We start from the raw sequence: 15,272 nt of genomic DNA, 5'->3' as shown, positions 1-15,272 counted from the left end.
ATAGGTTATCTCTTATGTTTTGCTTTGTTTATATATAATGCAATAAAATTATTTTATGCAACTGATAGAGAGCAATTCTTATCGGTTTGTAGATAAATGTACTCGCCAATTTTGTATTTATATAAATCTTAATATATAAAATTCTCGTGTCGCGGTGTTTGTGGTTAAAGTCCTCGGAAACGGCTTGACCGATTCTCATGAAATTTTGTGAGCATATTCAGTAGGTCTGAGAATCGGCCAACATCTATTTTTCATACCCCTATTAAGTTTTTTCCAACTGCGCGCGGACGGAGTCGCGGGCGACAGCTAGTTTCGTTATATAATACTCGCTAGGATAACCTATTTTCAGAACTAGATTCTTTAAGAATTTATCTCTTCATATTATTAAATTTGGAGTGTAGTGGAGTAATATCAAAAAACTAATTTTTAAATGTTTGTCTATATGTCTGTCCGCAAGCCACTTTTATTCCGGGTAATTCCAGCAAAGGCTAGACCGTATATTTTTGGACGAAGTCGCAGGCGACCGCTAGTTAAGAATATAAATAAAACATTTTTCAGGTAAAAATAAATTTAATATATTATAATCTATATCATATTACAATGGTTATTTTTAAATCTAATTCAAAAAATCATGTTACATTCCAATTTGGGATAATGAACTGGGGCGAAATACTTTGGTACATTAGCCGGCACGAGTTGGCACGTCAAACACAAGAGTACTGTTATTCCAGAAGTGCCAAGTCAAATACTGAATGTTAGAAAACAATTTTGTTCAATAACAAGTTTATGTTCTATATATCTATATACTTAATTAAATAGTTCATTTTAAATATCAAGATTTAGATAGAAAAGTATTATATATGTCATATTTATGTTGCCAATAAAACAAATAACAGATTTATTTGATATGAATGCATTAAAACTACTATACAGATAAAAAATATTAATATAGGATCATAATACATATTAAAAAAAATTAAGTACTACAATCCTATTTTTTAAGCAAAATACATTAAGCGCATGCTAATAAAAAATCTATTTATACATAAGTATTATATTTTACATCAAAATGTATATTAAAATAAAAATAATTTCATCAATATCATTAAGTAAATATGCTTTACTTATAAAATTAATGATGAAATAATAATGTATTGTCTCTGAACATGTCAACAGTGTGTTTCCACTGAAACGACACTTGTATTGATACATTTTGTTATAGGACATAAGGTTATAAATAAAGATATATAAAATATATATGGAGTTCTATACAATTTTGATATTTAATTGAGAAAAGATTTTTAAAATATCATTTTGTAAATAATACTAAGGATATTTTCCCCAACAAATGGCCTTTTTTCAGCTTCTATAGGTTATATATATCTATGATTCTAAATATTATATTTAATTAAAAAACGTTAATATAAAATAACATGCGAGTGGGAAAAATCTATTATTAATCAAATAATTTTCACTGGAAATATAATAAAATTAATATATAATAATCAAACAATAACATCGAAACGTAAGCATTTAAATTTAATTAAAATCACAACACAAATATTAAAAATAAAAACAGGGACGGATGTGAAAATGATAATTTTAAATGGAAACAAGTAATTTTTAATATATATTAAGTTAAAATAAAATAAATGCTAAGTGCAATTTAAAGCTAATTAATGTTATATATTACCAAAATTAATTAATCTGTGTATAGCTAAATTTTAAATGATATTTTGAGATCAATTTCTTGCTTCTACAAATGTAAATAGATGGCGCTGACTACAAATACAACTCAGTGCCGATAGATGGCGTTGACTTCAAATATAAATAAGTGTCGATAGATGGCGCTGATACTAATATTTATTGTACACGATTATTTTACTGTTATTTTCAGTTTTATTAGATCGTGAATTAAAATATATAAACAGAATATTAAGAAACATTTTATCTCTTATAAGAAAATAATTTTTAAAAATTACATCTTTCGTTATTATTAAGTTCAAATCAAGCTTAATTTTACAGCAAATTTTTATAATTAGACCAAAGTAAATTAAATTTTTTTTAATTTTTCAAAAACCTAGAATTTTTTTTTATTAAAAAGTTATTGAAAAAACTACCGAATATCTGGTAGAATTTCATAAAAGAAAAAAAAAATCCATATTAATGTGTTGCTAAACGATTCATTATTTCATTTCAATGGCAAATCTTTAAAATAAAAATAAATAACAAATTAAACTGCAAATGTAACCAATATTAAGACATAATAATATAAAAAATCGCCATTTTTATTACATCACTTTTCAATATGGGCAAAAGTAATTCCATATTTTACCGCAATATAGTGAAAATTATTTATATTCCTGGTCAAACTATAATTTTCTTATCACTGTCGAAGTTTAAGCAAGAAAATACTATATTAGTTAAACAAACAGACTAACATAAAAACAAACAAATATCACAATATTAAGTACTATATACAATAATATTTATAAATTATTAACCACAACAATCTAAATATAAACACATTAATTTTAAATCTACAAATTATTGTTTTTCACCTTGTCACTAGAATTACTATTCACTTCTATAATGTCTATGGTCTATATTGACCTTGTAAAATATGATGGCAACACTTAATATGTCATAGACAATGATTTATATAACCTATAAATGTATTAAACTGTAGAAATGAAATGATTTAAGACTTTATAATTATGGATTGAAGGATGGATTTTTTTAATTAGACCTTTTTATTTAAAAAGGTATAATTATAAAAAATACAACGTTCCTTAAGAACATGGGTGTTTTTTAGTTTTTAAAAGTAATATTCCTTCAAATATCCAAATAAATAAATAAGATAAAGTAGAACATATTAAATGATTTATAATCTGTTTCTTAATAATAAAATAAAAATAAAAGACAAAGTATAAATGAGGAGTCTCAGTTAAATTAAAACAACTCAATAACAACTGTCAAATATTTCGCTAGTGTTGCCACTATTCGGAGAGAAATTAATAACTAAAAAGGAAAAAATATAGAATATAATTTAAAAATAGACATTAATTCGTTGCCAAAATATTTTCAAGGGTATATACCTAGCAATACACAGAGTCAGTCGAAAGATGAACTGTCCATTATAAGTTGACCTCGACTAGAGTTTGGTATGCTTGACAGTGTCGGTCCAATAGTTCTGGATTGTCATCGCCTCCAGAGAGTTAAGGAAGGAATCGTTGTCCAAACTGTACATCTCCTCTGAATTGTCCTGTAATTGAAAATATTAGTACGTTAAATGATAGAAAAAATGCACTGAATTTAACAGGATGTATAAACTTTTACTCTACTAGCTTTTGCCTGCGACTCCGTTCGCACGGAATGAAAAAAAAAACTCAATTAGTAGCCTATGTGTTCTCCCAGATTATGTTCTACATCTACGCCAAATTTCAGCAGGATCCATTGCGCCGTTCTGGAGATACCTAATAAAAACATTCATCCATCCATACATCCAAACATTCGCATTGTTAATATTCGTACGATTGTCGATTTATCAAGTTTTTGTTTTCTAATTTAATGTTTATCATCCATTTGACATCGATAAGTTATTTTCAGCAAAATCATAAGTCATCTTTACAACAATAAGTAATCTGTTAGCTAGTAAAATTTGCACATAAAATTGAAGAAATTCTAAAAGTGTAAGCATAAAATGGCTACATTTATAACCTGTTTGCTGCTTTTAAGATGTTGGATGTAAGATTTTTATGATATTTATAAAGAAAAGCTTGAAGAAAAAAATTAAAAGTGGCTAAAAGTTGTGAGACTGATTTATAGGACAAGATTTATGGGAGCTAAGGCAAAATTTGGTTCGCTGTGTGGTACTTACTCTAATGGTGCTATCGTCTAGGTACCCGCTGGAGTCGGGATTGGAGCACTTGTCGTTGAGCGTCTGTGGCTTGTTGAGGTACCGGCGGCGGTACAGCACGAAGCCGGTGCTGCCCGCGAGCGCCGTCAGCACCAGCGCCGCAAACGATATGCCGGCGATCGCGCCCGTGTCCATCCTGTTGTCCGGCTCTATTACTTGTCTAGAAGATTCTATGATTGGCGGCATCTTGGTCTGCAGTAAGGTCGTTTCTAAAGACAGAGGCTTTTCCGTCACGATCCTGCTCTCCGAAATACCTTCTAGACTCGCGTCGTCCCTCACTGAGTCGGGCGTCAGATTACGCTTTCTAGAATTTAACGTTGCATTCTGCGGGTCGATTATAGGGTCTATGAATGTCAGGAGCGTTGCATTTCTTGTTGTATTTTGTAGTCCAATGGATACATTGGTAGTCTCAGTTGTGTTGATTTTTGTCCACTTTATTGGCGATACTTGTGTGGTGGTGTTGAATGTTGCGTTTGTTTGCGTGTGTTCAGAGGTGTTGGTAATGGGTGGTGTGGGGGTGGTATCGGTGTCGCTGATGTTGACTGTGGTAGGTGGCGTGTGGGGGAGGGGGAGAGGCACAGCCTTGGTGAAGTACATAGCGCGAGGCTGGCGCTCTGCGTGAGACTGCGCTGTCTCAGCCGCATCGGTCGCTGTCGGCACGGGCTGCAGCTGCCTGGACTGGGGCGCCCCGAGTGCTGGCCCGCTGCTTGCTGAAATTGATACAGAACCCTTTGTTAATCTTACCCAAAACAGACATATCTTTATAACATAATTGTATGCAAATATACGTTCCGTAGCCATTTGCGTAATTTTTATTTAAACTGTATAATATAAATATTCAAAAATCTGTGAACGAAGGGCTTCAAAGGTCTTTATAAGAGTTACCCGTAGCGTAATAAAACGCTACTGGAATTCACAGATATTCAGACATTCAGCGAAAATGGAATAAATAAAAGGATATTTCATGAAAACTCTCGTCATTATCATAAATATGAGAGGCCAGACAATATTCCTCTCTCACACCGCGCCGAACAATAGCGGCGACCCATAAACGAATACATACTCTATGCTAATATATGACATATTTAGTTATATGCAGTAAAATATTACAATGAATATGTAGTAGAAAATGTTAAAGATATTTTTAATATTGGTAACTCCAAAAATATTAGTTTTCAGAAAAAATACGCCTACAAATCCTTATTTATCAGTCAACATAAACAAGAGCAATATAAAATACGTAGGTACGTAGACGTTCCGTAGTCTGTAATACCTAATAAGATTATTGGGTTATTTTTTCCGAAGAAATCAAGGTTGGTGTATAATTTCATTGGTTCTCTTAGATACACTATAGCAAAAAAAATCTGATAAATGAATTTTAGATTCTAATTGCATTATTTCTTAGGAGGAAGTAAATTGGTACGTTTCTAGCTCAACCAGTGAGTGATTATTTTTGCTGTAAAGTTACATTTTGCAAACATTACTGCGTTCTTGTTTCAAAGGCGAATAGGCTAATGATAGGGTTAGCAAGAAACACCATCTAATCTTATCGTACTTGAGCGGAAACTGTACTGCGTAATATAATATTTCAAATCAATTCTCTCTAAATATTTTACAGGGTTTTAAGAACAAAATACAAAATTAAAAAAAAAAACAGTTTTGTGTTTTGTTAATTAACTAACTCTATATACTCTGTATTTTTTCAAAGAAATAGAGGAAGAAAACAATAAGGTTTTATTCAATTGTTGCGACAATTAAACCTAATAAAAAATCCATACTAGCTGTCGCCCGCGACTCCGTCCGCGCGAAATTAAAAATAAACGTAATAAGAGCTGATGATGACAAACTATGTTCTACATCTGTGCCAAATTTCATCAAGATCCGTTGAACCGTTCTTGAGATACCTTCAAACAAACATCCATCCATCTAAACATCTTATATATAAAATTCTCGTGTCGCAATGTTCGTTCCCGTACTCCTCCGAAACGGCTTGACCGATTCTCATGAAATTTTGTGAGCATATTGAATAGATCTGAGAATCATACCGCTATTAAGTTTTTTTTTTATTACGCCCGGACGGAGTCGCGGGCGAAAGCTAGTTCGCACATATAATATTAGAAAGAAATAAGATAAGATTAACAAAACCGAAGCCGGTCAATTAAGCTCTCTCATGAATTGTCAGCAGGTAACGTGAGTTTGAGCTTAGCCCGTGTTCTACGTAAGTAATGCGTTTAGTTGGTACCGACCGGTAAGCTGATCCGGATACCTAAGTTGCATTGAGTTTAAAGTAAATCCATGTGTCTGTAATACTCACTTTGATACAGTTTACATTTGTATGTGTTTTTTTGTTTCACACTGCGTTGTGGTCTAGTTTTTTGTATCTCTTACACTGACCTATATAAATACGATTATTTATGATTATAGAGGTCAGTGTTGTTTATTATTCAATAAAAACGATGTTATTTTATACTATGTTAAGGTTTTAGGTTTATTTTAACGCGTGATAAATAAACAAAGCGAGGATAACAGAAAAAAACCCATATATTTTATTCGCTTCACTTCAGAGACAAAGATATATTACGAAGTCGGTTGAGAAAACTCTAATGTAAAATGGAACAGATTACATAAGTGTCGCAAATGAGCATAACAAGCAAACGTGATAATACGATAGGTACATACTCGTACACAAGTGTCACAATATTTTTATTGACACCACAAAAAATCAAAAAAAATCAGGATAAATAAAAAAAAGATGAATGCCTTGCAGACATTTTCTCACACTTTGAAAATAAATCTAGACTTTCAGATCATGTAAAACTGAATCTTCGCTATTATTATTTAAACATTATGAAAATTCAATAAATATATTGTTATTTATCTCCAATGAATTTCAGACACCAAAGTCGAAACTAATGTTTCGAGAATCTTGTTTATTTTTTATCAAGCATCAACAAAAGAAGTAACAGAGTTGTATTTGTTCGTGAGTGTACGTGTTAATATTGGGGTTGCAACGCTATTGTTTGCGTTTGAATGGCGCATTGACCTGTTCACAGCTTCGCAATGGGGGCATAGAGTGTACGGCCGTTTGAGATTGATATCGCTTCTGACCGCTTTGGATCTTATGTAATACATTTTGAATACCGTCTGAAATATTAAAAACTAGCTTTTACCCGCGACTCCGTCCGCGCGGAATAAAAAAAAAAAAAAAAGAAAACGGGGTAAAAATTATCCTATGTCCTATTCCTGGTTTTAAGCTACCTGCTCACCAATTTTCAGTCAAATCGATTCAGCCGTTCTTGAGTTATAAATGGTGTAACTAACACAACTTTCTTTTATATATATAGATAGATATGTGTCTATGGGGATGGCAAAAGACCGGTAAATTAATATTGTAACAGTGCAAAATTTGTTTACTTTTAATGTAACTTATGAATCGGTATAAATATTCAGATGTAGCCCACAGCCCAGTCACTTATTGCACAAAAAACGAATTAAAAAAACGAAGGCTGCATTAGCTTTTTGTTTTTCACCAAATTTATCGTAAGTTCTATTTTAGTTCTAGTTTAGTTTCTATCTTATAATTTTTTTTGGGACATAAACGAAAAAAGAAATAACCTTGATCTTACATCAAAATCTTCAAACTGCGTTCCAATTCAAAATATACCTAGTGTAGTGTAGACTGCAGTACATTTTCAGTGCGTATCGAAACCCCTTATGTATTCGTAGACACCCTCGTTGTGCCGAAGCCTTATAAAACGTAATCCGGCTAAGAAGCCTATCACATGAGTAACGGCGTTGTGTAAAGCTGAAGTCAAGGGTAATTTTATTAACAGTGTAATCACTTACTGATACACATTATTAAGATTTACATTTTTTTAGAAACCAAAAAATTGCTATACGTTGACGTCAAAATGTTTACAGTTGTTATAAAAGCAAATCGAATTAAATCTTATTGACTTGCGATAGCAATCGAAACGAACACTCTCCGGAAAAAAATAGGAATGCGTAAAATATTTAACGATGAAAAATTCTTCATAATTGCGACAAATTCATTTCAAATACTTTACATTATTTGCATTTAAAATTATTTATTTTCTAAATTGACAAATTGACAGTGAAGGCAAGTGTGCTCCCGAGATAAAAAGGAGGATTGGTATGGCTAAAGATGCGATGACCCGGTTAACCAACATATGGAAGAAAAGAGGAATCGGCATAAAAACCAAAATCAGACTGATACGAGCTCTGGTATTCCCTATCTTTCTGTATGGAGTGGAGATGTGGACAATCCCAGCCCGTGAGAGACAAAGGATTGATGCATTCGAGATGTGGTGCTGGAGACGCCTGTACCATGGACTGCGAAACGCACCAATGCATCAATCCTGACCAAGCTCCGTATAAAAACACGCCTCTCCACTATATGCCAACAACGAATTCTATCATACTTCGGCCGCACAATACGCAGAGGAGACGAAAGTCTAGAAAAACTTATTGTCGTTGGCAACACACAAGGAAAAAGACCACGCGGCCGCTCACCAACAAGATGGACTGACCAAATGAAGGAGTTGTCGTCCACAAAATTTTATACCGTCGTGAGAGACGCGCTGGACAGGAGCCGGTGGAAGCATATCATCCGCTCCAGATGCGACCCTGCACATGCTGACCACGATCCTCAGAAATGAGGGACCGACACAGAGAGAGAGATTTTCTAAATATGAATGATCAATAAGTCTAGACTTTTATCCTATGCTTTTTGCCAGAAGATTTATGCAAAGTAATACGAGACGTCTAGAAACTTCACAGTAAAGTGTGGCGGGTAACGCCTCCTTCAGACACTATGCAAATAAAGCCTAAGTGATACGGATATAAAACCTAAAGCCTCAGCTAGTCTTAAATTCATTAAAAATTAAACGTACTAAAAGCATTCTTAAGAAATTCCACATAAGGAGTACCTGTAAACGCCAAGTATAAATAATCTGAATGTAGTTTTCGGCCGTTCAAGCTTTTTACCTTGAACGGCCGAAACACACAAAACTGGTAAACATCCCTCTCATTCAATGTGAGAAAAACAGAGACAGCAATATTATTTTCAGCAATGGAAACCAACTGTTACAATGCAAAAATCTACAAGAGATGAGACAAAAGGATCTTTTAGAGAACACTCGACAATTCCCTTTCATTCGAAGGTTTCTTTATATCGGGCTCAAAGTACGTCGCCAGTATAATGTATGTTAATACGGAAGGAATACGTCAAATACATATAGTTATACATACAAGAAATAGGTCGACATAAAAAGGCTTCACTTCCTCTTTCATGAAAGCATTTATTTGGTATATTATTCTAAAGTGTTTTAAGACAGTTGATACTTGTATCGTATAACAATACTATTTTTCAACGCTTCAATTTGAGACGTTGAAAGTATTACTAGGAAAAGTTATGTGATAAAGTAAATAAGGAACAATGTCATAATCAAAGTTTTAATACAATTATAATAAAGCATTAGAGAATCAGTCGGATTATTTGACTTTTATTCACAGTACAACAACAACATTACTCACGCTCACGTCTGTAACGCAGTGCGGTACGTAGACCTCGGACCTTAATTTGGTGCGATCCTGATTCCTGACATACCTCTCTCACTTATTCTACATTCGTACATCTATGCATACAAGCATGCCGGTTTCGGTTGTTCTGAATACCGTATATTTTGAGTATTTCATCAATCTGAACAGTATAAATCTGGCCTCGAGTTGTTAATACAAAATAGTAAATGAACTTAAAAAAAAACCGTTTAATAAATGCATGCAAGTGCATAGCGCTGTGCTATTTTAGAGTTCCGGTTCGATCACCTTCCTGTGCCCTTTTTTAGATTAATCGATAAACACACTTCCTATAAATTAAAACGTTAAACCGATCCCTATTTAGTTTTCATATAACAATTTTGGATACCGTTATCCGATACTTTGTGAAATCGTGAAGATTAAGTTTAAGAAAAGCAATGAATGAAAATTAACAAAACAGCGGCTGATATTGATTTAAACTGTTCTTTTAAAGTATTCACAGTAGTTACTAGTATCAGGTAGGGATCTAGTTTTATTCTCACATATGTTTGATATAATAGCACAAGACCTTCGCTATAGACCTTAAGATGTGATCTTACAATGAACAATGTTATCGAATATATTGTTATTATATTCCCAACAAAAGATACCGTAAGAAGAATGGACAATTATATGAACATTTAAGACCACGAAACGAAGTCTTTGTTTACATTAAGTGCTTACGTATAATTTAAAAAAACAAATATAAAAACCCGTAAACGGTCACTATAATCTTAAACAAAGTCTCTGGGGTAAGATTGAATCTTCTAAATAGATATTCAACATTTTTCCACAAATAGTGGGATAAATTCATGACACCTTTTTCTGAAATGTTTATTTGAACTGCTAATCGAATCGCATTACATTACAATGGAAAAAGTTGTCAGAATATGGAGTATACTCAATGATAGATTAAGTTAGTAGGTAGACTTCGTCAAATTAAAAATAAAAATGATGTACGTACCTATTAAAGACAGCAACATCGTCACCCAGAACCAGTGCATCCACCAGTGCAGCGTCATGACAGCGGCGTCGTTAGATCTGTTGCGCCTGCGCTGTAACAACGAACAAACATACATACAACACCAACATAAACATTCTTATATAAGTGTTTAATTGAAACTAGAGAACTAAAGGAATATTTAAACAAGCGTTAGTGCCTTGAAAGAAGAAATAAAGTATTTCTTGCGACGCCTACAACGAGCGGACTCATTAGGGAGACATAGTTTTAAGATCAAATGATAACAACGAGGATGGAAAAGAAATGTTGACACATTGTGTTTTAAGGTCGAGGTACTCGAGAACGTTTTGCTGACTGCAACAATGGGACCGAGCTTATTAACTAACATTGTTAGCGACACTGAATGACGCTCTTAAGTTAAGAAAAAAAGAGCTGGCATTTTATTTTTAAAGAAAAAAATATAAAGCTGCAAAATGTGAGTAGTAAGAAAAGTTGAATTCCCTAATTCCTGTCAATCTGTAAGTTACTGGATTCAGATCTATAGTAAGCTATACTCGAAATATCCAACTTTTTTAAAACATGTTTAAGATTGGTCTTAAAAAGCTAGGAACTTTATAAGGATGATATGTTTTCATATTAGTAATTGCGTTGATATATAAAAACAATTTACAGATTACGTTCCAGTCAATATATCGGTATTACTTATAGATAATACCTGTTATAAAACCGCGATAACGTTTCTGATGAAGACTTTACCATCCGTAATTAGTACGTGCAGAAAACAAAACAAAACTCCAAAAAAAATTAACAACATGAATCGATTTTAACACGTTTCATGATACGATGGTTTTCGTGAAAAACTAAAACAACTTGGCGTTTCATTACCGAACGTGTTAATATAACGAAATTTAAATATATTGAAATACATATAAGAAGAAAACGTTTTGTGAAATATTTGTCACTATCAAGACGATAAAAAATTTATTTCAGATATTAATTAGACTATTTAATAATAGGAGATTAATTTATCGATATCCAATTAATACCATAGAAGGTCGTCCATTTGATTAGATGATATTAGTGTTCATTTATCAAAGAAGGAGATAAAAGCGTTGTTTGGGAGTGCATGGTCCAGAACAACAAGTGACAGAAGCTATTGGTCCAAAATGGAGGAGGCCTTTGTCAAGTTAACAAACGGACAATATTTTATATATTAATAATAACTTTAAAATATGTTTAAATGTTTATTGTCTGAATAAAGGCTTATATTATATTATTATCAAAGAAGTAAGGTTGTGCAAAAAATGTATAATATAAATATGGACTTGTTAACATTTATCTGTAAGTGGCATTAATATTTTTGTTTATAACAAAACAAGTGTTTTTTTAAGTTGCTACTCTGGTACATTTGAAAGGTTACCGGTTTATAAAAGGAAAGCCTCTGCCTGTTTTATTTGGGTAAAAAAATAATAATAACAATGTTTAATTTTCAAGAATATGTACTATAATAATTACATCAAGATTTTTTTTGTATTATAGACCAAAATTTTTATCAAATCCATGTCGAATACCTAAAAAAATGGCAATTTATTCGAAAGTAAAACACAGTCAAGGTCCATGTTAAAAATACTAGAAAAACGAAACCTCGTTAAAATGACAAAGGTTTTTTGCTGAAATAGTAAACGCAATTTGTCTTTTTTTATTATCCGTCAGGGAGCAATTACATTGTTACGCAGCAAACTTTATCCACACAGTTCAAATAATTAAACAACATAACACCTGAATAAAAATTGAATTTCAAGTTAAATTTTTACTAAAAAGTGATAGACTGATATGATATTGTTGCTACGAAAATTATTGATTCCTGTTATGATGTTATCATAAATCTCTTACCCAGCAGAGGAACACAGGGTAAATTGGGGAAGAAACAGTGAGAAAATTAATTGCACAACAGCACACTGATGACTTTAAACGTAACTTAAATCATTACTTTAATTAAGTGAAGATATCAATATAATACGTAAATACTATTATCGTTGGTTTCTAAAACCAAGTCCCTGTATAAAGCATATAGTAATCTAGATGACGACATGTTTTAAACACGGATTTTTGTTTCAGAAACCAAATATTAGTTGATAAATAGTGACGTCGTGTATGACGTCAGAAATACGTCTTTAAAAATGATTTCTTTTAACATTCATATACAGTGTAATTGTTTTTAACGAGTGCATTAATTTTAAAGAACGTAATTCTCTTTGACATTGAAAAAGTCAGCTGTGTTCAGCACGTGAGCAGGAAAAGCGTTTACAAGTTAACGATGTCCATTTTTTTGTTTTAAAACTACAAGTAAAGTACGTTTAAATTATGAATAAGTAAAGTAAGTGGCCAGTCTGAGTTTAAAATTTTATGACGACGTTAAGTTTGAAGCATTCACACTTTACTTTTATTAAAATGTTAGTGTCAGTTTTCAGTAATGAAGTTAAATGACAAATTACGTCTTCCACTAAATCTCTCTAGACGCCTTCACGATCGTTAAGCGGAGCCAAGTCATGTATCTTGGCTCGGGATAATTACAGGGATGAGGGATGAATTAAGGAAAATTACTAGACACGGCGTCTCGACTGATGGCCTTCATTCTGTTTAATAAACTGTGTACGAGTTAAATGTTAAGAAAGACGTCTTCTGACATTACAAAGTAAAATTCCGTCAAAATACATTTAAAATAAAAACATTTATTAATTAAAAAGTCAAACCAACTTATTAAAAAAAACTAACTTGACCCCTGTGACACTCAGATAGAAAAGTTAGTTCAAAATATCACAATAAGAATCAAATAACCTTACTGGTCAAAATCTGTTCAATCGTTTAGGCTAAACCACTGACATACATACAAACCAGCATACGTAAAAAAGTTAGAGAGGCGTTGCTGTAATTGATATGGTAGATGCGCGTGCGCACTGTTTCACACGACAAATCGCACTATATCTTAGGCGTCGTCTATTATTAATATCACTTCTAATAGCGTTATTATTGCGTTTGTAGTGAAAGTAACCGATATGAAAGTAGTCTAGAGATCGAGGATTACTGAATTTTTAATATCATCCGAGCATAGATTATGTCACAAAGTTAAATTAATAAAACAGAAAATTGCTGTTGATTTGAATGTCCAAATTCTATTCCTGTCTCCCTGTCTTCAATAATTCTTTTAACCATCTTGAATGTTAAAGGTTACGCTACGCTAGACGACAATCACTCTCCTCGAAGATACATTTTTTGCAGTGTCAGAGCGCGATACATACCCTTTATGTTCGTTAAAAAACCGACAATAGGCGAAGCAGAGTTGAGGGAGAGTAAGCACTCGGAGCGCCGATCCACCCACTAAACGAATTTTGTCTCGGCTCGTCTTTCGTAGAACCTAAATTACTTTAACACTGCTCCTAAGAAACGTAACTTAATATTTGTACAACGACTATCAGAAGGAAACTCTATATTTTAAGTAATTCTCAGCCATCTATACTATAGGAGAGAGGTCATTTCTCCTTGACTGGTAACCTTCAGACGATATTGCCTTCCAGGCGTCCTAATTGAAATGAATACGCAAACTATATTTTAGTTAAATAGAGGTCATAATCCTTTCATAAATAACGATTTTCGTTGCCCGTTCTATTTACCGTAATATTGCCATATTCACAGTCTAACACTGATTAGAACTACGTATGAATTTCTTTACACTGACAGAGGAATTAGGTGAAAATTAGGACATAATAATCTTATATACTATAAAATTCTCGTATCACAATGTTCGTTCCCGTACTCCTTCGAAACGGCTTGACCGATTCTCATGAAATTTTGTGAGCATATTGAGTAGGTCTGAGAATCGGCCAACATCTATTTTTCATCCCCTATTAAGTTTTTTTTAACTGCGCGCGGACGTAGTCGCGGGCGACAACTAGTATTTTTATAAAAGAATAGGCTACTCAAATTTATTATTCTATTGTAGACAGGCGCAAACAATAGCTGTTTAAAATAATAGTACATAAACATTGAGACTGCAATCCTATCCTTAATAAATTACACATCTAAGTTTTAAAAACTTCAAGTTTCAACTGTAGTCGATGGGATTTGCTAGTTCGGCTGATTTAGCACAATATCCACGTCTCAAAAGTTGTAAGAAGGATTCACGGAGTACCACCGCTGCACTAAAGTTTTGAGTGGCTCTATTGAAGGCCAGCAATAGAAATACGCCTCGTTGCGATAAAATTAAGAAAGTTTTTGAAATGTTTGTAATAGAATTCTTCACTCCAGGAGTTTAATTATGGAAACTAAAACTGATTAATTCGTTATCCAATCGTAAGTTTCTATTGCCTAAACATCTTGAATAAAGACATTGCTATCTCAGTTTTCCAAAGAGGATGAAAGGGAAGGCAATATATCTATATATATAAAAGAAAGTCGTGTTAGTTACACTATTTATAACTCAAGAACGGCTGAATCGATTTGACTGAAAATTGGTGGGCAGGTAGCTTAGAACCAGGAAACGGACATAGGATAATTTTAACCCCGTTTTCTACGTTTTTATTCCGCGCGGACGGAGTCGCGGGTAAAAGCTAGTTGAAAATAAACAAATACAATAAGCTCCCTTGTGAATGCGAAGCAAATGAAGATCATGTACCATAGCATCGCTGGCACATGGCCAAGAGTCAATCAACTGAATCTCCACACAAAGTGCATGTGTCACACGTTACTTGCAGCTTATGGTTAGATACGAGGGGAGGTCCAAAAGTTCGCGGAATG

General features: G+C 33.0%; 1 protein-coding gene across 2 annotated transcripts in view; it reads right to left on the bottom strand.

Moving 5' to 3' along the window:
• Positions 1–3,054: 3,054 nt before the first annotated feature.
• Positions 3,055–15,272, bottom strand: part of LOC106714165 — a 49,608-nt gene continuing 37,390 nt past the window's right edge. For both annotated transcript variants that reach the window (XM_045682178.1, XM_045682174.1), the window contains exons 3-5: positions 10,482–10,572; positions 3,881–4,629; positions 3,055–3,265 (exon numbers count right to left, since the gene is read on the bottom strand). In XM_045682178.1, coding sequence (XP_045538134.1) covers positions 3,155–3,265; positions 3,881–4,629; positions 10,482–10,539 — 918 coding nt within the window. In that variant the 5' untranslated portion in view covers positions 10,540–10,572 and the 3' untranslated portion in view covers positions 3,055–3,154. The remainder of the gene's footprint in view (positions 3,266–3,880; positions 4,630–10,481; positions 10,573–15,272) is intronic.

Source organism: Papilio machaon, chromosome 2, assembly GCF_912999745.1.
Source record: "Papilio machaon chromosome 2, ilPapMach1.1, whole genome shotgun sequence".
NCBI lineage: Eukaryota > Metazoa > Arthropoda > Insecta > Lepidoptera > Papilionidae > Papilio > Papilio machaon.
The sequence above is the reverse complement of the archived record's forward strand: the minus strand, read 5'-3'. Positions and strand labels throughout refer to the sequence as shown.